The sequence below is a fragment of the Phascolarctos cinereus genome, unplaced genomic scaffold (assembly GCF_003287225.1).
Source record: "Phascolarctos cinereus isolate Bilbo 61053 unplaced genomic scaffold, phaCin_HiC Scaffold_8;HRSCAF=390, whole genome shotgun sequence".
Lineage (NCBI taxonomy): Eukaryota > Metazoa > Chordata > Mammalia > Diprotodontia > Phascolarctidae > Phascolarctos > Phascolarctos cinereus.
The window spans coordinates 41,153,682-41,178,683 of NW_027556291.1; the positions used below are offsets into that span (position 1 = coordinate 41,153,682).

General features: G+C 38.9%; 1 protein-coding gene across 1 annotated transcript in view; it reads left to right on the plus strand.

Moving 5' to 3' along the window:
- Nucleotides 1-25,002, plus strand: part of MAP7D3 (MAP7 domain containing 3) — a 116,601-nt gene that overhangs the window by 80,923 nt on the left and 10,676 nt on the right. Inside the window, exons 17-18 of the mRNA XM_078147730.1 lie at nucleotides 23,196-23,279; nucleotides 24,805-24,858. Coding sequence (XP_078003856.1) covers nucleotides 23,196-23,279; nucleotides 24,805-24,858 — 138 coding nt within the window. The remainder of the gene's footprint in view (nucleotides 1-23,195; nucleotides 23,280-24,804; nucleotides 24,859-25,002) is intronic.

Below are 25,002 nucleotides of genomic sequence, written 5' to 3' on the forward strand. Positions count from 1 at the left end.
AATCAATCGCCTTCTCACCCCTACACAAGCCTCTTTAGCTAAAAGCAAAAGTGCTGCTGTATTATCTGCTGCTGGAAAAGATCCCTCAGGTAACAGGCATTTGGAATAAGCCTGCAAGCTTTAGCGTTTGCACTTACAAAGTGAGATTTAATATCCAACTTAGCCACATCGCTATTTGAATCAATCGCTATATCATAGCACTGTGTATTTTACATACAACATTCAGTTACAGATTTATTTTATGGCTCCCACTGTAGCATTATAACAGTAGATAGATGAGGCCCCTGATCCCCTAAACTAGCAAACTAGTCTGTTGGCCTATGTGTGAATAAATCTAGAGGAATTTAGAAAGTACCATAGCGCCAGCTGTAGAGGAAATGTAATGCATTACTTCAGTCAGGAAGCAGTGATTTGAAGCACCTACTAGGTGCCCAGGCACTGTGCTAAGCACTGGAGTTACCAAGAAGGGCGAAAGACAGTCCTTGCTCTTGAGGAGCTCACAGTCTAATGGAGGGAGTTTTCATTTTTCCTTAAAAAAAAAAACCACAGTGAACTGCCCTTTACCATTTTAATTAGGGGAGGAAGACTAGGAAAAGTGAACTACTTGAAATTCTGCTGGGAGTATCTCAGTTCTAGGATATGTGTCCTCTAGAGTTCCAGAAACAGCTGTGTATAGCATAAAACCCACTCAAGGTACCTGGTGAAAAATGTTCTTTTGTTCTGATTCACTCTTACCTCTCCTAGATTCTCTTCTCTTTCCTTTTTTACAACCACACTTCCCTTTCATTTTCTCTCTCCTAGCCCTTTTTCTCTTTGCTTTTTGCTGCTTTGATGCCAGTTAGGACACAGAATTCTAGTGCTAATGTTGGTGTGCTTGGGGTTCATTCAGCCTTGCTTTGGGCCCATTTGTTCTGATGCTTCAGCTTGTTTTGAGCCGATTGTGTGTCCCTGACTTTTAGGTCACTTTTTTTTTTTTGCATCTAATCACCATCTTGTTTTGCTCTGAAATGTTAGATATTTCTGACTCTGCTTTAACTTAGCATCATTCCCAAGACAATTGCACAATTTACCTGAGCTTCTACAACTGGTTGAAAGCTAGTCACTGTACTTAGGAATACCAACAGGCTTCCTTTGGCTTTCTTGTAGCATGAAGTGTTGGTCTGAAAGACTGTAATTTTACTTCTGTAGAATTTTGTAGAGATTCAAGTAAAATGCTTTCTCCACCGAAGTTTGATGTTCAAAAATGAAGTTTCCTTTTTGTCAAGACATGCCAAACATTTTTTAATTGGCTACTCTGTGCAAGGTGCCATGCCTAGGGTTTGCATCCCTGAGGAGACAGGCAAAAACAAAATAGCCCCTTCCATCTACTGGAGATTGGCTTTCAGTAGGCAAGAAAAACATGAGGGAAAAAATCCAGGGGTATGTTCTGGAGTACAGAGAATTGTTCAGTTTGGCTAGAGCATTGAATGTGTAGTGAGGAGTACTGCGAGGCTTGAAGGGTAGATAGGATGGCACCAGATTCTGCCAGGCAAAGATGTAACTTCAGTCAGAAGATACACAGTATTCAGTGAAAGTTTTTGAGTGTGAGGATGACCAAGCTTGTGCATCATTTATGTAACGGTCAGAGAGATGCGATTGGAGGGCAGAGGCAGTCTTGGTGGTTTTGTTAGGTTTTCATTAGAGATGGACACTATTTCATTTGCCACGTGTGACATTTTAAACTTGACATTTAATCTTTTGTTCCCTTGGATTGATGTTGAATTATTTTTGGTAATGGATGAGAAGCATAGTAATGCTTTTTTTTTTAAAGTGACAGTTCATTATTTATTAAGGAGGTTCTAGTCAATATTCAGATATAGGAGGACATACAGTTTACTTGTTCTTAGGAAAATATCTCCTAGTTGTCTTATCAGCTAACTCAAAGCAGTTAAAATATGTCTTTATAAGGAGAATTTAAAATGTCAGTACTATTTGTATGCTAGGAGAAGTAATTTGACACTATTTGGAATATTTAATGAATCAAACTTGTCTATCAGTTTGTTTTTTTTAACATGATGTGGCAGTGACTTTGTGTTCTCAGAGGCTCTGCCAGTGAATGCAGTGCTGGGTTTTCACAGGTCCTTCCCGGCTTGAAAGGCTTCAGGTACCAATCTGAAGGTAGAGTATGCGTCTGTCACTTGAGGATCAGGTTCACTAAGTGTAGAGAGGCCACCAGATGATGAATACTTTTGAGCAAAACACCTCATTAAATCAATTACTAAAGTGTGGAGGGCTTGTATACTGCAGCCATCACTATGATCACAGAACCTTGAAGTATGGAAGAACAGTAAAGTATTGGAATGTTTAGCTTAGGATATAAACCAAACGTGGAATTATTTCTATGGTGTGATTAATTTTCCTGAAACAGATGTTTTAGTTACTTACAATTTGTAATTTTTCTATTGACAAGCTGATTCTGAAGTATGGTGTGATTGAGTGAGAAATAAGTATTGTATATAGACTTTGGAAAAGCATCTTATTTTTATCTACAGTAAATAGGCTTGCTTTCATGGTGTCATTATTCTTAGTGTTGCTTTTGAAATACTAATTGTGTGGTGGTGGTGTCTCATGTTTATGACACATTTTCAGTATATGCTTCCCATGCTGTTGCGCGATCTCTTTGATTTCTAATAGACACAATCTTTTTCTCTTTTTTCTTTTCCTGTTCTTAAACTGTTCACTTGGCTCTCTGTTTTGTCCTGTCAAATTCCTAACTTTGTAGAATTTCACCTCTGTCCTCGTTCAGCTGCCTCCAGTACTATCAGCTCTGCAGTGCAGGCCCCTAGAATGCCCATGCGAAGCCGCAGCATTGACAGACCGAAGTCTCCCATGGTAGCCGTTTCAACAAGTGCTATGGGCTCTATACAGGTTTGTTACAAATTTCCTTATATTGAAGATGGGTTTTTTTTTTGGGTCTCCTGAAATATATATTTGCATAAATTTTGATTGGGATGGTTTCGTTATATATATTAAAGTATAATATGATTTCCAAAAAGTAAATTCTTAGTTATCAGTGGTATTTTGCAACAGAATATGGCTAATTCAAATAGTTTTAGCCATTGGTTTAAACTTTTCCCTATTCCTCAACCATTTTTAAAAAGAGTTGCCAAAAAATTCAAATGCTGGCCATTTTGTACTTTAACCAATTTCCCCTACTAATTGTGGAGAAGAGAGTAGGCAATAAGTGAGTAGTGAAGTGATCAAAAGAAATCATAATGATGATGACAGAAACTAAAGAGTTGGGAAAATCTCTAAATTGTATACTGACTCACCCATGAAGAGTTGAGAGTTGGCAGAATACTCATTTTCAGAGAGGCTACCTTCATGGAAACGCGAAAGTGTGTTTTACATACTCAATTAAGTTATCAATGGTGATAGTCCTTTTATTTAAAAGCTGGATGCCTACTATTGCCTTTTAGGGCTTGTGTATATGACTTTTTCTTCCATGCCTCTCTGCCTGTGAGACACACACAACACACACACACACACACACACACACACACACACATACACACACACACACACTTTTCCCCTGTGACCTTTCCAATGTACTGTGATCCTTTTCTGGACATCCCACTCTAATCATCTCATTTTCCAGCTCAACTCTTCTGGCTTTTCACTTTAGTGACAGAGAGCCTGGTATGTGAATCTCTCTTGGAGTTTGCTGCACTGGCTAATGGCCAAATTGGGCCTATTGGTGGCCAAGCAGTGCTTACCTGTGGCCACATTTTTAAGGCCTTTGGCGTCAGTTATACAAATAGCTGAAGTTTGTGAAGACTTATCTAAACCCATTTGCAACATTTTTTGGCTTTACCAAGATTCAGGGCTTATATGTTATATTATCAAGGTTTAGGACAACAGGTTATTTGTATTGTATCTGGAAAGGAAAAGGATTTGAAGGAAAATTATTGGTTCCAGATACCTGATGAATAAATGCAGATGTTTAAGCATATTTAAAAATTCATTTTGGTATTTTGAGGATATTATTTTTGTTTATTTTTTAGCTTTATTCTTTTAGGATGACTTGAAAACTTGAAAAAAAATAGTATCGGAGGCTTGACTTCATTTATTTATTTATTTTTGGTGAGGCAATTGGGGTTAAGTGACTTGCCCACAGTCACACAGCCTAGGAAATATTATGTGTCTGAGGCCAGATTTGAACTCAGGTCCTCCTGACTCCAGCGCCAGTGCTCTATCCATTGCACCACCTGCCTGCCCCAGGGGGCTTGATTTTAAGTGAAAATTTTTTATCCAACTTCATAAATTATTACTGAATTATTGGATTGGACCATTACTGCACTGAGCCACTCTTCAAGCTAGTCATAGTTATAAATACAACTTTTAAAAGATGAGGTACATTTTTGCCAGTATATTGCCAGCAAATAAGGAGAATGTAAAACCACATAGACTGATTAAAGGTACTAAGCAGTGCAAGAAAGATAAGTGCCTGTTGGAAGTAAAAGAGTCCTTTAAAACTGATAAAAAATTCTTTCAGCTTTATCATGCCTTGGTACTAGATGCTCATATATTGGTGAAGAATCGTGATGGTTTGGCATTTAAGAAACTCTAAGTATAGTCTTTTCATGCAGATAGAATGAGTTTTTATTGGTGTTTTTTTTCCGTCATCATGATTATCCCCAGTGTTCCTCCCTTTTCTAGAAAGCTACCACATATTACAAATAGTATTTTTTAAAAACAGTAAAAAGAAAAAGAGGTGGGAAAAAAAATCGTCATGCCTAATCAATGCATTAAGAAGTCCAAAAAGGGGCAGCTAGGTGGCGCAGTAGATAGAGCACTGGCCCTGACAGTCAGGAGGACCTGAGTTCAAATCTAGCCTCTGACCAAACACCTGACACTTACTAACTGTATGACCCTGGGCAAGTCACTTAACCCCAATTGCCCTAAAAAAAAAAAAAGAAAAAGAAATCCAAAAACCCACAAAGGGGTGGGTTGGGGGTGTCCTCTCATCATATCTCTTCATTGATGTCATGCTTGATTTTCATAATTTTGCTACATTCCCTTGGGGGGCAGGGTGTTGTGCATGTGTATGGTTCTTTCTGTTTACGTTGTTGTAGTCGTTATGTGTATTGTTTCTTGCTCTTACTTCACTCTATATCAGTTCATATAGATCTTGCCATGCTTCTCTGTATATATTACATTTATCATTTCTTACAGTGCACTAATACTTTATTTCATTTGTTTGTCCATTCCCTCATTGATGGGGGAGGATTTATCTATTTTGTTGTCAATTCTTTGCTGCCACAAAAAGTCCTGCTACAAATATTTTGGTGTATATGGGGACTTGCCTCCTATCATTGGCTTCCTTGGGTTATGAACTCAGTAATGGAGTATCTGGGTGTGGACATTTTAGTCATGTTGTTCACATGATTGCAACCAAATTGCTTTCCAGAATGGCTGTACCAATTCACTGCTCCACCAACAATGCATTAATGTGCTTATCATTTCACAATCTCTCCAACATTGGATATTGCCATTTTTGTCATCTTTGCCAATTTGCAAGATATGAGGTAAAACCTCAGGGCTGTTTTGATAATGTATTTATCTTATTACAATTGATTTGGAGCCTTTTTTCAGGTGGTTGTGAATGCTTTGCAATTCTTCTTTTGAGAAATGTTTGTTGATATCCTTTGACTACTTTATCTATTGGAGTATGGCTGTTCGTCTTATGTATATTTGTTAATTTTTTATGGATTTTGGAGACCAATCCTCATCAGAGAAGTCTGAGACAAAGATTATTTTCTTATTTGACCACTTCTCTTCTTATCCTAGGTGCATTAATATTGTCTTGCAGAAGCTTTGCAGTTTCATGGGATCAGTTCCCATTTTTATCTTTTGCAATTGTCTTTTTCCCTTGTTTGGTTAAGAATAGATCACTTGCCTATACCTGTGAGAGGTATATGATCAGTTTCTCTTCTGATTTTTTAATATTATGATCTTTAATATTAAGGTGGTATATCCATGTAGAACGTATTATGGAAAGTAGTGTAAGGTATTGGTCTAAGTTGAAGTTCTGCCAAACTGTTTTCCAGTTTTCCCAGCAGTTTTTATCAAATAGGGAGTTCTCTCCTAAGTGTTGTATGTATTCTGGTTTATCGAGTACTGGGTTATTGAGTTCCATTGTTTCTGATTCTCTCTTGTCTAATCTGTCCCATCAGTCTACCTCTCTTTCTTAACCAATACCAGATGGCTTTGATGACTGCTGCTTTATAATGTAGTTTGAGGTCTGGAAGTACTATTCTGTCTTTGTCCTTAGCCTCTTTTCATCATTTCTCTTTTATATTCTAGATCTTTTGTTTTTCCAAATTAATTTTGTTATAATTTTATCAGGTGTTTGAAGTATCCCCTTTGTAATTTGATTAGTACAGCATCAAAAATGTAAATTGACTTTGGTAGTATTGTCATTTTTTTATTATATTGGTGTGGCCCAGCCACAGGCGCTAAATATTCCTCTAGCAATTTAAGCTGTTCTTAGGTAGAATTATTTTTAATATCAAAGCATAGCCATAAATTTTAGGGATTCCTTATTTTGTTTATCCACTCAGAAGGCAGAGGTAGATAAGTATGCATCTACTCATGCTGCAAGACGAGCTCCATCACCATCTGTATCAGGCCATAAGAGATCACCTTCCCCTGCTGATGTTAAGCATCCTCCATCTCCCTCTGCATCGAAGTAAGTAGCTAATATGAAATTGTTCCATGCCACATATTTTGCCCGAATACGTTAATCTCCCTGTTTTAGAATTTGTGTAAAACAGAATATACAGTAGCTTAAATTCAATCCATTTTAAAAGGTGATATTTCAGGATCTCAAGAATTAGAAGGGACCTTAAAAGCCATTGAGTCAAATGTTTTTTGTTTGTTTTTTAATTAGGCTATGAAAACTCACAGATTTTACTCTCTTAATCTGAATATAGGTTGCCCTTCCTAAAATATCTTTTTGAAAGGAAATATATAGACGTATGCACTAAAAAATAATACCAATTATATATAATGTTCGGGTTATACTCAAGCCACGTTTGGGAAAAATTTGTGGCCTATATTCAGAATAATATAGTAATGATAATGCCACCTCATATTTGCATAGTGCTTTATGCTTTTTGAAGTGCTTTCACGTACATTAGCATACATTTCTTTTTTAAAAACCATACTATTTCTTTTTCCTCAGCAGACCATCTCAGAGAAGTCGCCCACCTTCACCTATTTCGTCAAAACAGCAACCATCATCTCCCACTTGTGTGTTAAAACCAGCTCTTAAACTTGTGCAACGTCCCTTGATCACACCAACTGTTTCAAATATTACCAAAAAGGGTGGAATACCTGCAACAGATAGCAAACTAAAGGATATATGTGAAGAAAAGAGAAAACATGAAGGCCAAACATCACCAGCTTCAGAGAAAGAAAAAGTAGCATCTGCTGGAAAGACCAAAGAAGGTATATGATCATATTAAAAGTTTCTTGTGTAAGGAATCAGTTAAAAAGCTTGTTTTGGACATAGTTAACTGAGTTCCAGGGACTCAGTAGAAGAATGGTACCTAGCATGGCATTTTCTTTATGCCAGCTTGAGTTTTAAAAAGAATTTGCCCTTATAGCTCTCATAGATTATGGTTTATCATTAGTATTGTAAATGGACTTGGCTGTGATTTATTATTATTAATAATAACAACAACACTAACAGCATTTGTATAATGCTTTGGGTTTGTTTGTTTTGAGCCTGTTTTGACCAGGCTGGAAGTTCAAGAGCTACTCATAGGCCTGTTTCTCGCAGTGATAAGCATGAGAGTTTTGACCTGCTGCATTTCCAACCTGGGTCAGTTTGCCCTTCCCTTGCCCCATGGGGTCCCCATAGTGATAACCGGATTTAGTGTAGACAATGTGATTGGCTCAGAGATCTGCCAGTCTCAGCGTCCCTGGGAGCAGGGACTACAGGTGCGTTCTACAGTGCTTGGCCACCTTGAGTTTTACAAAGTGTTTAATTCACGGTAATCCTGTGAATTAGATATTGCGGGTGTTATCCCCTTTTTACAGATGAGGAAACAGGCTTTGAGAGTTTAAGGGACCAGCCCATGATCAATCATAAGTTCCTTAGGCAGAATTTAAACTCATGTCTCCTGATTCCAAATCCAGTCAATCCACTCACTGTAATATGCTGCTTTAATCAAGGTAGGAAATTCTACCACACCTAAACTCCAAGCCCTTTGTGGAAAAATTTCGGGTCTACCCCTTAATGTGGAGCCCCCTCGAGGTCCAATCTCTAGTTCTCTTCTCTCGTTACAAAAATGGATAGATACAGGGGCATCTTGGTGGTGTACTGGATAGAACACTGGCCCTGGGGTCAGGAGGACCTGAGTTCAAATTAGACCTCAGGCACTTGACACTTAACTAGCTGTGTGACCCTGGGCAAGTCACTTAACCCTGATTGGCTCACCCCCCAAAAAATAGATGGATGGATACTATCAACAAAAACCCAGGAATAAATGGAAAATAATACTAGATGTAAAGTATTTTGTACTCCTTAAAGCATACTATATAAATGTCAGGTATTACAGTGTTTGAATGGATCCACCATCTCATCCATGTGGGTACTCTCTTCTACAGTGCAGATTGCAGCTCAAATGTGCATGCTTGTCCTGTGTGACTTGTGTCCACATACTCTTGTAAATATTTCACAGGAGTGCACCTAATGTTCCCAAGGCCTCCCCATAGAGATCTCCTCATAATATGTGGGTACCAGTGCGTGACCGTTTTCTATTAGTGGTAACAATTTAAATTATAGTAAATGGTTAAGTATGAAACTGTGAACTTCTGTTGTGTACAGTTTGCTTAAAAATATGTCTATTCCCTTTTACAAAGTTATAGCGGATCACTGGTTCAAAGGGTGTGAGTAGTAGGTTTCTTACTATGTAATTGCTTTTTGCTTTCTAAAAAGATTGCACCACTTTGCAGCTTCACCAGCGGGGTTGGAGTAGGGCTATTTTCCCACAGCCACGCCAACGTTAAATCTTACTGTTTTCAACTAACCTTGCCAACTTGGTGGGTGGAAGTTGATAGCTTACAATTATTCAACTTGCTTTTTTTCTGGTTATTTTGAAGAGTCAGAACTTTTTCATGTGTCTGTTGATAATTGGTGTTTTGTTCTTTAGAGATCTCCTTGTTCATGTCCTTTGACCACTTCTTAAAGATGATGTCAAACTTCAATTAAAAATATTGCTCAGAAAGATTTTCTAGATGCATTACTTTTTGATGTGCAAAAACTTTCTTTTTATGTAATCAAACTCCTCTATTTGTTCTCCTAGAATTTCTTCTGTTTATGTAATATCTGGGCATTTTTTTTGCCTCTACACAGTTATGATACCAAAGATATAATACCTTTATACCTAAGTAAATACAAAGCTATTTGAGGTGAGAGAGCATGCTCTCATGCCTAGGGGCATCAGGAAGGTTTCCCTTAGGAGGTAGTACCAGACATGAACCTTGACAGAAGCTAAGAGGTTAAGGGGAGAGGGAGGAGGTCAGGGTAGGCATGGAGATAGTCAGAAGAGAATGTTGAGTTTGGGGAACAACCAGTCAGTGTGCCTTGTAGATTGTTGGAAGGGAATTAATGAAAAATAAGTCTGGAAAAGTAGGTTAGAGCCAGATTGGGGGCAGCTTGACATGGTGGGCTGAGGAATTCTCTATTTTTTTTTTTTATCCTGCAAGCATTGGAGAGCCACTGAGGATTTTGGAGCAGAAACAGTGATGTGTCAAATACTAATCTGTGTGTGTGCCATTGGTTATATAGGTTAGAGTTAATTTGATCTGTTCTATATTTTAGATCATTTTGGTTGTTTAGATAGTTTTGTTGACCTGTATTTTACATAGTTTTAATAATTGCTTCTTTAGAGTATAATTTGAGATGAAGTAGTACACAAGCCACCTTCCTTTTTTGTCTTCATAATTTCTCTTGATATATTTGACCATTCTTCCACAGAAATTTTGTTATTGTTTTATCTTATTCCATTATTCACTTATCTTATTGATATTTTCATCGATGTATCTCTGCTTTCTCAAGCTTCTTTGTCCTGTCCTGATGACGGTAGAACTGAGAAGGTGTGGAGGTAGAGAAGAAGGGGTTTGGGAAATGTTTCTTTTCTTGTCTCTCACTCCTGCCCTCCTTCCAGTTAGCATCCCCAAGCAACCTCTGTCTTCTTTGGCAGGGGAGCCACACTTCCCTCACCCCTGCCAGAGAAGGGAATTTTTCTTGGGCCCCGGTCATCCTCTAGGGCAGAGATTCTTAACCTTTTCTTTTGTCCTGGACCCCCTGGTCAGGCTGGTGAAGCCTATGGACCCCTTCTCAGAATCATTTTTTTAAGTGCGTAAAATAAAATACATCAAATTACAAAGAACAACATTTTATATAACTCTTTAAGGTTTGAAAAGCATTTTACATAGTTATCTCATTTTATCCTCTTAATGACCCTTTGAGGTAGATGTAATTATTCCCATTCTAGAGATGAAGAAGCTGAGGCTGAGAGGCTAAATGAAAAGAAAGCAATTATGTTGAAATATGGTTATCAATATAATAAAAAGTTCACAAACTCCAGGTTAAGAACTCTACCCTAGGTGAAGTTTTTCTGCATCAGGCCCCTGACCAAACATCTGATCTTTCTTTCCCTTTGATTTGTCATCTGAGAACTTAAGGTATTGAATTCTAGTGGCTTCCAGATTCTCTTTTAACTTTTTTCATGAAAGGGGACGTGATCTTTCTTCATTGGGGTGGCAAGTGTGAGAGCATACCTTTGACTGCCTCTCCAAGACATGATGCATAGAACTCCCCTGTTAAACCTGACCATTAGAAAACCTTTTCCCCCCTAAAACAGATTCTTTGCTTCATTATATTAAAGTATAGACCTTCTTTCTTGCCCTCATGCTTAGGGTCTAAGAGATTACCTTCTACTGTGCTTTTTCTTTTTCTCACCTCCCAATGGTAACCTGCTTTTTATAGGTATAGCCCCAAAGGAAACCCTGTAACAAAATAGAACTGTATCCTTCTGGTGGCAATTAGCCATTTAGTAATATTTTATATGGTGTATGTGACAAGGTCTTAGATACTTAGGTCTTTAGGGTTGTAGGTACTATTAGGGAAGTAGCAGAGTGTAATGTAAAGAGCTTCACTTAGCAGTGAGGACACCTGGGTTCTAGCCTTGACACTGCCTAGATAATTAGGCGATTTTGACCTTAAGCAAGTCACTTCTCTCTGGGCCTCAGTTTCCTTATCTGTGAAATGATGGTCCTTGCTTAGGTGATTTCAACTGTAAATTCTAGGATTAAATCTTCAGAGTCTCAACTAAAGGGATGATTATGCTCCTGGCTGCCAGTTGCCAACACTCAGAATTCTCTGTGGGCAGTAGCAGCTGCAATAGAAGCATTTGCCCACATGAACCACTGCCTCTTTCTTTGTGGCAAAAGGAAAAAAAGCTCTGCAGAAAGAGAAAAATATGTGATTAAAGATGCAGTGTGCTATTTAATTTTGAAATGAATGAACTATAAAACCTACAGAGCAATTTTCGGGTAGAATGCTTTTTTGGTTTGGATGAAGATATGAACTTTTGTTGAAATTGGCCTTCCAGCAACTTTAAAACTCTGTTAAATTTGACTGTTTGCATTTTCTGCTTTTTTGCCCTACATCAGAAAATTGCCATTTTGGTCATATTTTATATTTAATTGACCCTGACAGCCGATTTTGATTTTCTTCCTTTCAGTTAAATCAGAATTTCTTCCATTTTACATTTTTCTGATGACTCATAATGTTAGTAGATTCCTGAATCCTGACATGTCATAAGAAAAAAAGGATCTTGGTTGAACTTAATTGAAGAAAATATGTATCTTCTAAGGGAAGAAAGGGAAGAAAAAATGTTAATACTCTAAATACATAGATAAACTAACTTATGCCAGTGATTTCTTTATATACTCCTTAACTCCTTAATTAAACCCTGCCCTTATAACAAAGAAAACAGGTTAAAATTGGCCAAGAAAATGATACTGTCTGTCAGCATATACACAATTCTGTTCCTATAGACCTCCACCTCTTTACTGAGAAATTGAGGGTATGGCTCATCATCTGTACTCCACAACTGAAGCTGGTCATTTCAAGCATCTAGCTTAGCTAAATATTATCACTTCATAAGCTTTGGGAGGCTTTGGAATATTAAGCCAAACTCAGTAATACCAACCTGTTTCTCTTTGGGTCCTATTTACTCAGGAAAAATAACTCATTTTTATAGTACTTGAAAGTTTGCAAAACACTCTCCTAACAATAGCCCCGTAAACTAAGTAATACAGGCTTTAATTACTCCCATTTTTGCTGATAAGGAAACTGAGGCTTTTGAGAAGTTAAGTGAATTGCCCATGGTCACACAGCTTGTAAATGTTTCCCCTGGAATTTGAACACAGGTCTCCTGACTCCTATTCTAGGCTTCTATCATCATCAACATCATCATCATTAGAAGGCATTTATTACTTGCTCTGTAGGACACCATGGGTATGGTGGATCCAGTGTTACCATTTTCTTTGCACGTTTGAAGGTCTGTCAAGTAGAATGCAAATTAGGCTTGCTCTGTCTGTCTCCAGAAGACAGAATTAGGAGCAGTCAGTAGAAGTACCTGTTTGATTATTTTGGACTTTTTGGAAAGTATCAGACGTAGAACAGAGTACAAAGTTTTATGATTTATCACCTAAGTCAGTGGATGCAGTACTGCTGTGTAACCCTTCTGTTGTTTTTAACTTTGGGCCTGGTATTTCTTGGAAAAACAAATGTTACCAATTCTGGGAAATAACCTCAGGGAGCTGCAGCACACAGTATGGAGGTGGCTGATTAATTTGTGCTGTGGCTGACTTTGGCCATCTTCTGGGATCTTGAGGCAGTCATGACTTAACAGTAACAAGCTGGAGTGTGATTGGTACCTACTGTGTAGAATTCCCTGGAGTTTGATTAGTTCTGTTGCTCTGAGAAGAAAATTTTGACCTAGGAACCAAAAAGATTAATAAAGCCTGCTGGACTTGAGAGGATCGCTGTCTTAGGAGTGTTTATTACTTTATGTTCAGAATCCCAAAATTTCATAGTTGGAAGGGACCTGAAACCATTTGGCCCCAACCTGAGTAAAAATCCTCTCCATGCGTGCCTGCCAGTGATCATGTAGCTTCTACTTGAACAACTTTGTTGATGGGGCAGCCAGTTCCACTTTGGGGCAGTTTGGGCAGTTTTTCATTTTTAGGAAGTTTGAGCCAAAATCTGCCTCTTTGCAGTGTCTACTCACTGAGCCAAGTTCTTTCCTCTGAAATCAGGCAAAGTAAGCATCATCCTTGTTTTACCTGACAGCCCTTGAAATATGTACAGACAGTGATCATGTTCCCTCTAAGTCTTCTCTTTTCTAGCTAAGAAGCTAAAACCTTCTTTAGTTCCTTCAACCAATCCTCTTAGGGTATGGTGTTTAGCCCTGTCACTATCTAGGTTATCATCCCAGCTTGTCAATGTTCTTCTTCAAATGTCTAACTGTAATATTCCCCATGTGGTCTGACTGGGACCATGACCTTTCTTCTTCCAGACATTAGGCCTCTCGTAATGCAGCCTATAGTCCAGTTGGTTTGTTGGGGTTCTGGCCATTTCCAAACCATGCTGACTATACTCTAGCCATTGTCCATCTCTTACATTTAGAGCTGGCAGGGATTTAGAGGCCAACTCTCTCATTTTGCAGATGAGGAAACTGAAGGTCAAAGAAGAGAAATAGCTAGCCCATTGTCACACAGGTAGTAAGTAGCAGAGCCAAGATTCAAATCCAGGTTCTCTGATTCTAAATCCAATCCTTCTCTGCTCTAGCATATTGTTCTTCCCTGTTAAAGTTTTTTTTTTTCCTTTTCACCTTGAGCTTACTCCTATACAGTTATCTCAAAGCAGCTATTTTTATTAGAGATGAATTACACTTTGGAACAAGTTGTTAAAAACTGACACTGGGATTTGGATTGTTTTGTTTTATTTTGGTTCAAGAACAGGTACAACGAATCATGATTCCTACTCTCTTGCACGTATTTTTGAGTCTTTAATGCTTCCATTTGTATATAGTCTCTTAATTTGGGGTTGTACTTCCTGCTAATCCAATTGAATCATTTAAACTTTTATTCAAAATAGAGCCCAGTAGTCAAACTGGAGCAGGGACCACAAGTGGTGAAGAAGCTGCTAAAATTTTGACAGAGAAACGAGAGCTTACTCAAGAACTAAGAGATCGAGAAGAATGGGAAAGATGTCAGAAAGGAGAGGAAAGGTAAGATTCAAACAATCTCTTCTGCTTTACAGATATGGCCAATTTTAATTTTGATTACAGGTGCAAATGTTAAAAACCTTATTCCCTCTTTAAAAAATTTTAGGCAGTAATGATTGAAACTCTCAGTAAGTCATTTGAAAGTCACTTGAGAATGAGTGAGAAGGAACTCCATAAGTATAGAATACATTTTCTGCCCACACCAGTATTTTCACAGAGAGTATACTGATATTTAAAACAATGAAAGGTCTTTTGGCTGTCCTGCGCTGAACTAGGGAGTGGCGTCCGTAGTAGCAGTGGTTATTGTCTCAGTCTCATGCACGTAGTTGTGAAAGTGTATGCATGGAATGTTATTAAAATGAGTACAAATTGATAGGAAAACCTTGCCTGGTCAGGCTGGGCCTCGTGGATGTTCTGCTTTGCTGTTATCACCACATGTCCAACCTCTGGTCTTTCAGTGGAATCTGAGCAGTCTTTTTATCCAGGGAAATCATAACCTGGGGAAAGGGGCATATGGCAACTCAACTGACACAAGACTGCTTTGTCATTTGTTCATCTGAGCTAGGCACCCCCTTCCCAGTGTTGACGCACTTGCCTAACATTATATTAGAAAGTTATTTGGTGAAGGTAGAATTAGAGCAAAGATTGCTGAATGACCTTAAAGGTATGGTAGCCAAATCACCTTTCTCTATCTTAAGAAGGTTCTGTTGCCACACAAACCAAAATATTGGTGCTTGGTCATCCTGACTCTCCCACTGACATTGGTATTTTCCAGCTTTTCCTTTTTAGACTCCACTAGACTCGTCTCCCTTCTCTCTCTTTGTGCTTGTAATATAACTTGCTGTTACACTACTACCGTCTTTTTTTCAACGGAACTCTTGTGTCACATTACAGTTTTTTCAAGATTACAGTTAACTTTATTTTGAAGCTGTCTACTTCCTCTTGACACCTAGGGGATATCTGAATCTCATGAGTAAGCTGGCTTTAACTCCTCCCACAGGAAGCACTACTTCTAGAAAAGTTCTTTTCACTTCATCCACCTTCTCTTGACCTAGGTATCCTGGCCTCTAAGATATCTTGTCCTAAGTTTTGGGATCCATCTTGTTTTGTACTCAGTAGCCCTCTGTCTCCTAACTCCAAGATGTAACTGTATTGAGGGCTTGCCTTCAGCTTTTCAGGTTCCACTTGTAGCAATCCCTAAAATATAATAAAATCCCTCTTTTATACTTTTCAGAGCACTGAGAAGAAACTTCATTAGAAAGAAAGCATTAACTGAGTAGAAGTAAAATACTAACTGTATTATAATTTATTACTAGCCAAAATTACATAGTATTGAACCTCCACTAAAGTCTCCCTCTGATACCTCACTGTCATATGAAAGTGCCCTCTGGATTCTCAAAGGCTGCACCAAGCTAGAAAGGCTTTGAATGTTGGCCTAGTGATGGATTCTTTGTGTCTGTCACTCAAGGACTCATTGTTGTTCAGTTGTGTCCGACTCTTCGTGACGTCATGGACAGGCCCTTCTGTCCTCCGTTATCTCCCAAAGTCTGTCCAGGCTCATGTTCGTTGCATCCAGGACACTATCCACCTCACCCCTCTGCCGTTCCCTTTTCCTTTTGCCTTCAATCTTTCCCAACATCAGGGTCTTTTCCAGTGATTCTTGTCTTCTCATTATGTGGCCAAAGTATTGAAGCTTCAGCTTCAGTATTTGACCTAGTGAATAGCCTGAATTAATTTTTTTAAGTATTGATTGATTTGATCTCCTTGCTGTCCAAAGGGACTCTCAAAAGTCTTCTTCAGCACCACAGTTGAAAAGCATCAATTCTGTATAGTCCCACCCTCACAGCAATACATTGTTACTAGAAAAACCTAGCTTTGACTCCACAGACCTTTGTTGACAAGGTGATATCTGTGCTTTTTAGTATGCTGTTCATATTTGCCATAGCTTTCCTTCCAAGGAACAAGCATCTTTTAATTTCATGGCTGCAGTCACTGTCTGCCAGTGATCTTTGAAACCAAGAATATAAAATCTGACACTGCTTCCATTTCTTCTCCCTCTATTTGCCAGGAAGTGATGGGACTAGTTGTCAAAATACTAGTTTTTTTGGTGTTAAGCTTTAAGCCAGCTTTTACTCTCTCCTCTTTCACCTTCCTCAAGAGGCTTCTCAGTCTTTTTGCCAGTCTTCTCACTTTTTGCCATCAGTGGTATCATCTGCATATCTGAGATTGTTATTTCTCTCAGCAACCTTAACTCCAATCAGTTATTCCATGTTCATTTCTAACTGTTGCTTCTTAGCCTGCATACAGGTTCCTCTGAAGGCAGGTAAGACGATCTGGTACTCCCATTTCTTTGAGAACTTGCCACATTTTGTTGTGATCCATACAATCAGGGGCTTTAATGTAGTCAGTGCAGCAGAAGTAGGTGTTTTTCTGGAACTCCCTTGCTTTCTCCATAATCCAGCGAATGTTGGCACTTTGGTCTCTACTTCCTCTGCCTCTTCAAAAACAGCCTGCTCTTCTGGTAATTCTCGGTTCACATTTTACTGAAGCCTAGCTTGCAGAATCTCAAGTGTAACCTTGCTGGCATGTGAGATGAGTGAAATTGTTCAGTACTTGGAACATTCTTTGGCATTGTCCTTCTTTAGGATTGCAGTGTAAACTGATCTTTTCCAATCCAATGGTCACTGTTGAGTTTTCCAAATTTGCTAGCATATTGAGTGCATTACGTTAACAGCATCATCTTTTAGGATTTTAAATCGCTCAGCTGGAATTCCATTATCTCCACTAGCCTCAGTGTTAGCAATGCTTCCTGAGGCCCATTTGACTTCATTCTCCAGCTGTGCAAGCCCCCCTGCCATGACAAGGCAATGATCCAGGAGAGGCAGTCAATGACTAGCTTGGCTAAATTCAGAGGGACTTGTCACCAAAAGGTTGGCTGTGAAGCAGTGAATTTTATTTTGCCTGTAGTTATTCATAGAGGTTACATTCTGCATTGGTGGAGGGAAGGGATCCAGCACACCAGTAGAATCACAGTACAACAAAGTAACACTAATACAGCATATTTGCAGACTTAAACGATCATTATGGGCCTTCCTTGTTCTGGGCACCAACAGAACCAGCTCTAGGAGCCTCATGACAGCCAGCTCCTTCCTTAGTGTGAGTATTCACAATTAGCCCAAGAAGCATCTCTATAAAGATGTTGAGCACTTAGAAAAGTTTTCTGTAGGGACCCTTGTCTTTGCAGTTACCTGAGGGGACATATGATGGAGGTTTTTGTTTAATTGGCATAGGGAATTCCCTGCTCCAGTGCACATGGTCATATGTCTAGTCAGAGCCAGTTCTGAAACTCAAGTCTTCTGACTTCCTAGTCCAGCAATCATTCTACTGTGTAGCAAGACTGAGCAAAATGCTTTGTGAGCTGGCCTGAGATCTGACCAGATGTATCTTGCACAAGCCCTTTTCAGTACTAATTGAAGCATCCCTGTTTCTCTGGCTTTTCTAGCTAGGTCTAATAGGTTTTTTAAATAATATTTTATTTTCTCTTAATTACGTGTAAAAAAATTTTTTAACAGTCATTTTTTTTAATAAAATTATGACTTCCAAATTTTCTCCCTTCCCTTCTCCCTCCCTAAGATGGTAAGCAATTTGATATAGGTTATATATGTGCAATCATGTAAAACATATTTCCTTATTAGTCATGTTGTGAAAGAAGAAACAGTTTGCAAAAACTTACAGTTTGCAAAAGGAAAAATACAATGAAAAATAAAGTGAAAATAGTATGCTTTGATCTGCATTCAGTTCTCCATCAGTTCTTTCTCTGATGTGGATAGCATTTTCCATTCTGAGTCTTTTGGAATTATCTTGGATCATTGTATTGCTGAGAAGAGCTAAGTCAATCATAGTTGATCATCACACAGCGTTGCTCTTCCTGTGTACAATGTTCTCCTGGTTCTGCTCACTTCACTTTGCATCAGTTCATGTAAGTCTTCCCAGGTTTTTCTGAAATCTACCTGCTCATCGTTTCTTATAGCACCATAGCATTCCATTACATTCATATGCCACAACTTGTTCAGCCATTCCCCAATTGATGGGCATCCCCTCAACTTCCAATTCTTTGCCACCACAAAAAGAGCTGCTACAAATATTGTTGTACATGTAGGCCCTTTTCCCTTTTTTATCGTCTCTTTGGGATACAAACCTAGTAGTGATATTGCTGAATCAAAGGGTATGCACAGTTTGATTGCCCTTTGGGCATAGTTCCAAATTGCTCCCCAGAATGGTTGGATCAGTTCACAGCTCTACCACTAGTGTCTCAATGTTCCCACACCCTCTCCAACATTTATCATTTTCCTTTTCTGTCATATTAGCCAATCTGATAGGTGTGAAGTGGTACCTCAAAGTTGATTTAATTTGCATCTCTCTAATTAATAGTGATTTAGAGCATTTTTTCTTATGACTATAGATAGCTTTGATTTCTTCATCTAAAAGCTGCCTATATTCATATCCTTTGACCATTTGTCAATTGAGGAATGAATTGTATCCTTATAAATTTGACTCAGTTCTCTATATAACTGAGAAATGAGGCTTTTATCAGAGACACTTGATGTAAAAATTGTTTTCTAGCTCTCTGCTTTCCTTTCTAATCTTGCTTGCTTTGGTTTTGTTTGTGCAAAACCTTTTAAATTAAATATAATCAAAATTATCCATTTTATGTCTTGTGCTCTCTATCTCTTGTTTGATCATAAATTCTTTCCTTCTGCATAGATCTGACAGGTAAACTATTCCTTGCTCTTCTAATTTGCTTATGGTATCACCCTTTATGTCTAAATCATGTACCCATTTTGACCGTATCTTGGTATATGGTGTAAGATGTTGGCCTATACCTAGGTTCTGCTAGACGGTTTTCCAGTTTTCTCAGCAGTTTTTGTCAAATTAGTGAGTTCTTGCCCCCAAAGCTTGAGCCCTTGGGTTTATTGAACACTAGATTACTGTAGTCATTGACTATTGTGTCTTATATTTCTACTCTATTCCACTGATCCAACACTTTATCTCTTAGCCAATTCCAGATAATTTTGATGATTACTACTTTATAATACAGTTTGAGATCTTTTATGGCTAGACCATGTTCCTTCAAATTTTTTTTTCATTGATATTCTTTGGCCTTTTGTTCTTCCAGATGAATTTTGTTATTATTTTTTCTAGCTCTGTAAAATAATTTTTGGTAGTTTGATTGGTATAGCACTGAATAAGTAAATTGATTTAGGTAGAATTGTCATTTTTATTATACTGGCTCCTAGGCCTGATGATTTACAAGAACAGTTACTAGACTATACAGGAGAGTATGATTGTGTTACATTGTGTGGTATGATTGTGGGAACTGTAGAGAATAATTAATACCTTCTGAGTGGAGTAAGAAATTGAGTGAGATTTGGAAAGCTAGGTAAGAAGGATGAAGGGAAGGGCATCTTCATAAGCAAAGGCACACAGATGAGAATATGCATAACATTGTTTAGAACTGTTTATCATTTAAATTAGTGGACGGTAAAATTTGAGAGGAAGCCCAGAATACAATAGACAGAAGAAGATCTGAGTCCACTTGTTAGCTGTGTGACCATAGGCAAGTCACTTAACCTTTCTGAGCCTTAGTTGCCTCTTCTGCACAGTAGTGATAAAAACTGTAGCACCTACCTCATAGGGTTGTTATGGGGCTCAAGTGAGATACTTTATGTAAAGTGCTTCGTAAATTTTAACACACTATGCAGAGGCAGTTAGGTGGCTCAGTGGTTAGAGCACCGGCTCTGGAGTTAGGAGGACCTGAATTCAAATTCAGCCTTAGACACTTAATAGCTGTGTGACCCTGGGCAAGTCCCTTATCTATGTTTGCCTCAGTTTCCTCGTCTGGAAAATGAGTTGGAGAAGGAAATGGCTTCAGTATCCTTGTGTGGGAAAAACCCAAATGGGGTCACAGAGAGTTCGGCGTGATTGCAATGACTCAACAACAACATAGCAAAATCGGTTATTATTAGATATTTGTATAAGAATCAATCTTCTCTTCTAAACCAGTTTCCCTGAAGAAAAAAAAATGGGAGTAGTGTGCAATCAAAAAAAAATCTCAGTCCTTTATTACCTCTTCTTCCACAATCGAACTCTTTTGTGTAGCAAATATAGGCACAAGCACAAATTTTATTTATTAGTATTTTCACATATATTCTCATGTACTTCTCTCAACTACCCTGTTAGTATAAATGCTGTCATCCCTGGTCAGCAGATGAAGGCATTTTCCTTATGAGGCCTTTTTCAAGGTCACAGAGTTAGTTTATGGCAAGGCCTAGATTCACATCAGTTCTTTTGACATCTACTCCAGTGATGTAAAAGGGTTGGTGGGGCAGTGGAGGGAGGGAAGAGTGTTAGTGACACTAATGTAAATTACAGGAAAGTGCGAAAGTAGAGGGTGATCCTGTAATGAGGCTTTTGGCTGTGTTTTTAAAAAACACTTCTGGAGCCATATTTTAGGAAAAGGAAATACCAACAAAATCCATTTCAAGATTAGTGAATCTGTAAATTTTCTGCTTCTGTAATTAGGAAATAAATGAGCATATTGAGAAGAAAGCCATTGAAGACGAGGAAAAAAGGCAAGCTGAGTTCTGTCAACTTGAGGCAACAAGGTCGCTGGAAGAACAGCAGCGGAAGATAGACGAGAGCAGGGCCCAAGAGCAGGAGCGTCTGGCTGAACTCCAGCAGCAGGTGTGCTAAGCTCTCTGCCTAGCAAATAGCAGTAGTCCTGTGTGCTCACTAATAATCCTGATGTCTGCTCTGTGTAGCGCATGTCTTACCTAGTACTCTGTCTTCTTGTATGTTCAATGAATTCTATGCTTAGATTTTTTTATACTTTCATTACCCAGGAACCTTAAAAATTAAGCACTATTTGGAAGTTATCTCACACAGGTTGTGTCTGTGACCTGATCTGAGCACCAGACTAAAAGAGAAAACTGAAATCAACTGTTTTCCAAGTATTTTTTAGTTATAATAGTTACTGTCTCAGGCCCATGAAATTAAGTGCTTGTGAAGACAGTTTTATCAAGAAGTAATCATTTGTTGAAAGAAGGAAGGAAATAGCCTCTTTCCTTGAGCTCATAATCTTGTTGGATAGACAAGACACTTAAACAATTAGAGAAGAATACAAGACAATGTGTAATAGAGAACCAAAATGTGTGGGATAAAGTATAAGCGCTGAAGGTCAGAGAAGTGAACGTTATGATCTGGACTGGTAGGAGAAGACTGGAGGAGGTGGCTTTAAAGGTTGAACAAGATTGGAATTGGGAAGATCACTGAGGCAGCATGTCCATTTCAGTTAAATGAGAGATAAGATCCTCTTGAAAGCAGAGATGGGACAAAGATGAAAGAGTGGGGGTTTAAATAAAGAGGAAAAGAACATTTCCAAATCTTTGGCTCATAGCTTAGAGTACAAAGCCAGTGGCAAAGGTCTAGTTGAAATTCCTTCAGCAAATACGTATGTACAATCAATTGCATTGTTCTGAGCACCAGGAGAAAAGGAGAGATAATAAAGTTACTCCCACTTACTCTTGAGCTTACAAACAAGCAGCCAGGCTATAAGATGCACCCACAGATAAATATGAGATGTGTCTAAAAGGAGGGTAGAGTGCCAGGTGATCATGATGGGCACGAGGTGGCCTTCAACCTGAAGCTTAGAAGAGAAGGTGTGATCATAATAGGGAAAGAGGTGGAGATGAGCATTGCCCAGAACAAGGAAGGCAGTTCTCATCTGTGGCTTAGCATGAGCAAAGACCCAAAAGCAAGGAATTACAGGCCATATTTAGGGAACAGGGAATATTCTAGTTTGGCTGGAATGGAGCATAAACATTATGAACTTGTAATGGGTCAGCCTAATTCCCTTGTCTGGCACTGGTCTCTCAGGGATTTTTATTCCCAACAATCCACTTCATACTTCTCTCTTCTTAGTCTTAAGCCTTGCAAAATGGAATTAGCTGTATTGTAGAAATGACATTCGCACTGAGAACCTTTTAAGCACTACTGGGAGATTTAGGAATTTTGGCTCTGATTTAGCATATTAGTGGAGGGCTCAGATTTTCCATAAAAACTGCTATATTGGTGTAATAAGAAAGATTTTCAGTTTTACCATACAATTACAATAAAAGTTGATTCATTCAGAGTTCTAGTAACCCAAACTTTCCTATCACTCCACACTTACAGTGCTGTGATGACTGATGTTCTTAATGATGACCCTAGTACCCTACAAGTGCCTGAGGTACCATCTGGAGTCTCAGATAAAGATGAAATTCTATTCGGTAGTATCATTTTAGCGTTAGTCATATTTTATTGTACCCTCATGTTTTATAGAATTGGTGATCTTGATCTGTGTGTGGTACTCAAGCATGCTCTGCCCAACAGTGCCCCAGCCAGTGTCATCTTGCTGTAATATCATTAATGCATCATGACCCAATGTAGTGTCATTTGACTTCTCACCCAGAGTACTAATTTGATGGCTGACAATACGACTTGGGCTTTTGTTCCAGCAGCATTAGCTTCCCCAAGTGTCAATTTGCTTACAGCTGACATATTGCGTATGATGGATCTACATTGTTCCTGTGGAACCAGCTGCACTCTGTGGCATTGTTTTATCAAATGTCATGCTCTTGAGGGCCCACTTAATGCTCTTGTACAGTAGTCCTGTTGTCACCAAATTCATTGAGTGACTGGATTCCAGAGCTCTTCTTCTACTGCATTTAGAATTCTTGAAACTGAGTGGTGTGTCCTTGATGCTGTTTTCCTACTTATTATAGAAGGAGGAAGCTGAGGCCAAAGCCCCAGGAAGAAGCTGAAAGGCAGAGGCGGGAGCGGGAAAGGATCATGGAGCAGAGTATTCAAGAACGTCTGGAGAGGAAAAAGGTCAGTCAGGTGTTGGGGCAAAGTGTTTTGGTAGAACAATCATTGCTGGGGCCAGCAGGCAAATGCCGTGTCCCTGTTCTTCCCACCTTCTTTTTTTTGGCTAGGCAATGACATTAGGTGACTTGCCCAGGGTCACACAGCTAGTGTCAAGTCTCTGAGGCCAGATTTGAACTCAGATCCTCCTGACTCCAGGGTCATTGCTCTGTCCACTGTGCCACCTAGCTGCCCCTCTCTTCCCACCTTCTTGACAGGGGCCTTGGATGGCCCTTCATGGGAGAAAATGCTCTTCTCTTCCCTTCCTCCTCTGTACTTGGTGGAATATTGGTAGCTGTCTGTGCCGTTGGGGAGGGAGGAGTCGTTATAGTGGTACCTCCAGTAATAGAATCCTCTGGAAATAAAGCTTCTTTTTTTTTTCTTAAAAAGGGCCTTGGCCATGGAAAGAATTGAGGAAACTTAGCACCTTGACACAAGGGCAGTTTTGATAACAGCTGAGGAGAAAGCAATGGTATTGGCTTAGGTATGAGCTTCTTATGGGCAGGCCAGGTCTTGGGCCCTACATTCCAAGGGGTTGCAAGGTTTGGTCACCTGAGGATGAGGACAGTTATCCCTGGACTCTGTGTCCTGAGTGCCCTGAGCAGGCTGAGAAAGTAGGGGGCCACAGTCAACCTTATCTTGGAGGGGAAGGAGGCTGTGTCATGCCAAGAGAATCCAAGTCCTAAAATGCATTCCTAGATTTCCTTTATGATTTCTCCGTCTGTTAGCAAAGTTTCTTACACACAGTGCGTGACACAGGAGCACGTACTCTAAATTTAAAGAGGTAGTTAGGTGCCAGAATTAGAATCAAAGAGATATGAGTTCGAGTCTTGCCTCAGACACTTTGTAGCTGTGTGACCCAAACAAGTCACTCAACCTCTTTCAGCCTTAGTTTCCTTATCTCTAAAATGGGGATAATAATGGTGGTTGTGAAAATCAATCAAATGAGATAGTATACCTGAAATGCTTTGCAAACTTAGAAGCACTATCCAGGGTGTCCCAAAGGTCTTAGTATAGTTGTAAGCTATGTAAGCTTACAACTGCACTAAAATTTTTGATACACCCTATATAAAATATTAGCTACTGTTGTTAATATGCGTGTCTTAGCTGGTAAGATAATTTGAGATTACTTCAAAAACGTCAATTCTTATTTATTGGCAATAATCTTTACTTATGCTAAATAATGATCTTTCTGTTCTGCAAAAACTATATGTGAAAATTATCATTTGGTTTGCTAAATTAAAATGAGAAACGAGGCAATTGGCATTCAGAGTGCTATATAATCAGAACAGTAAGGAAGGAAATTAGGGTCCCAGCTTCTTAGGTCATTTGTATCAATTTGACAGAAGAGGACAATGAAACAGGACGAGGAAACAGCTTGCCAAAGATGATAAATTTAACAACCTCCTGTTTCAGTTCTACCAATTTATTTTTATAGCTGTTTTATAGTTCTGTTTTAGAGATGTATAGTTATATTTTTTTCTCCTAATAGAGAATTGAGGAAATTATGAGAAGAACCAGAAAGGTTGAACTGAATTCTGAGCAGGTAAGCCTCTTTGAGGGGGTGGGGCTGTTCCTGTTGATGTTTATCTTCTTATCTCTCAATCAGCTGGGTCAGATTACACATTCACATGTTCCATATTCAGGTGAACTTGACCTACTTGTTATGTCCCATACACGACCTCTGTCT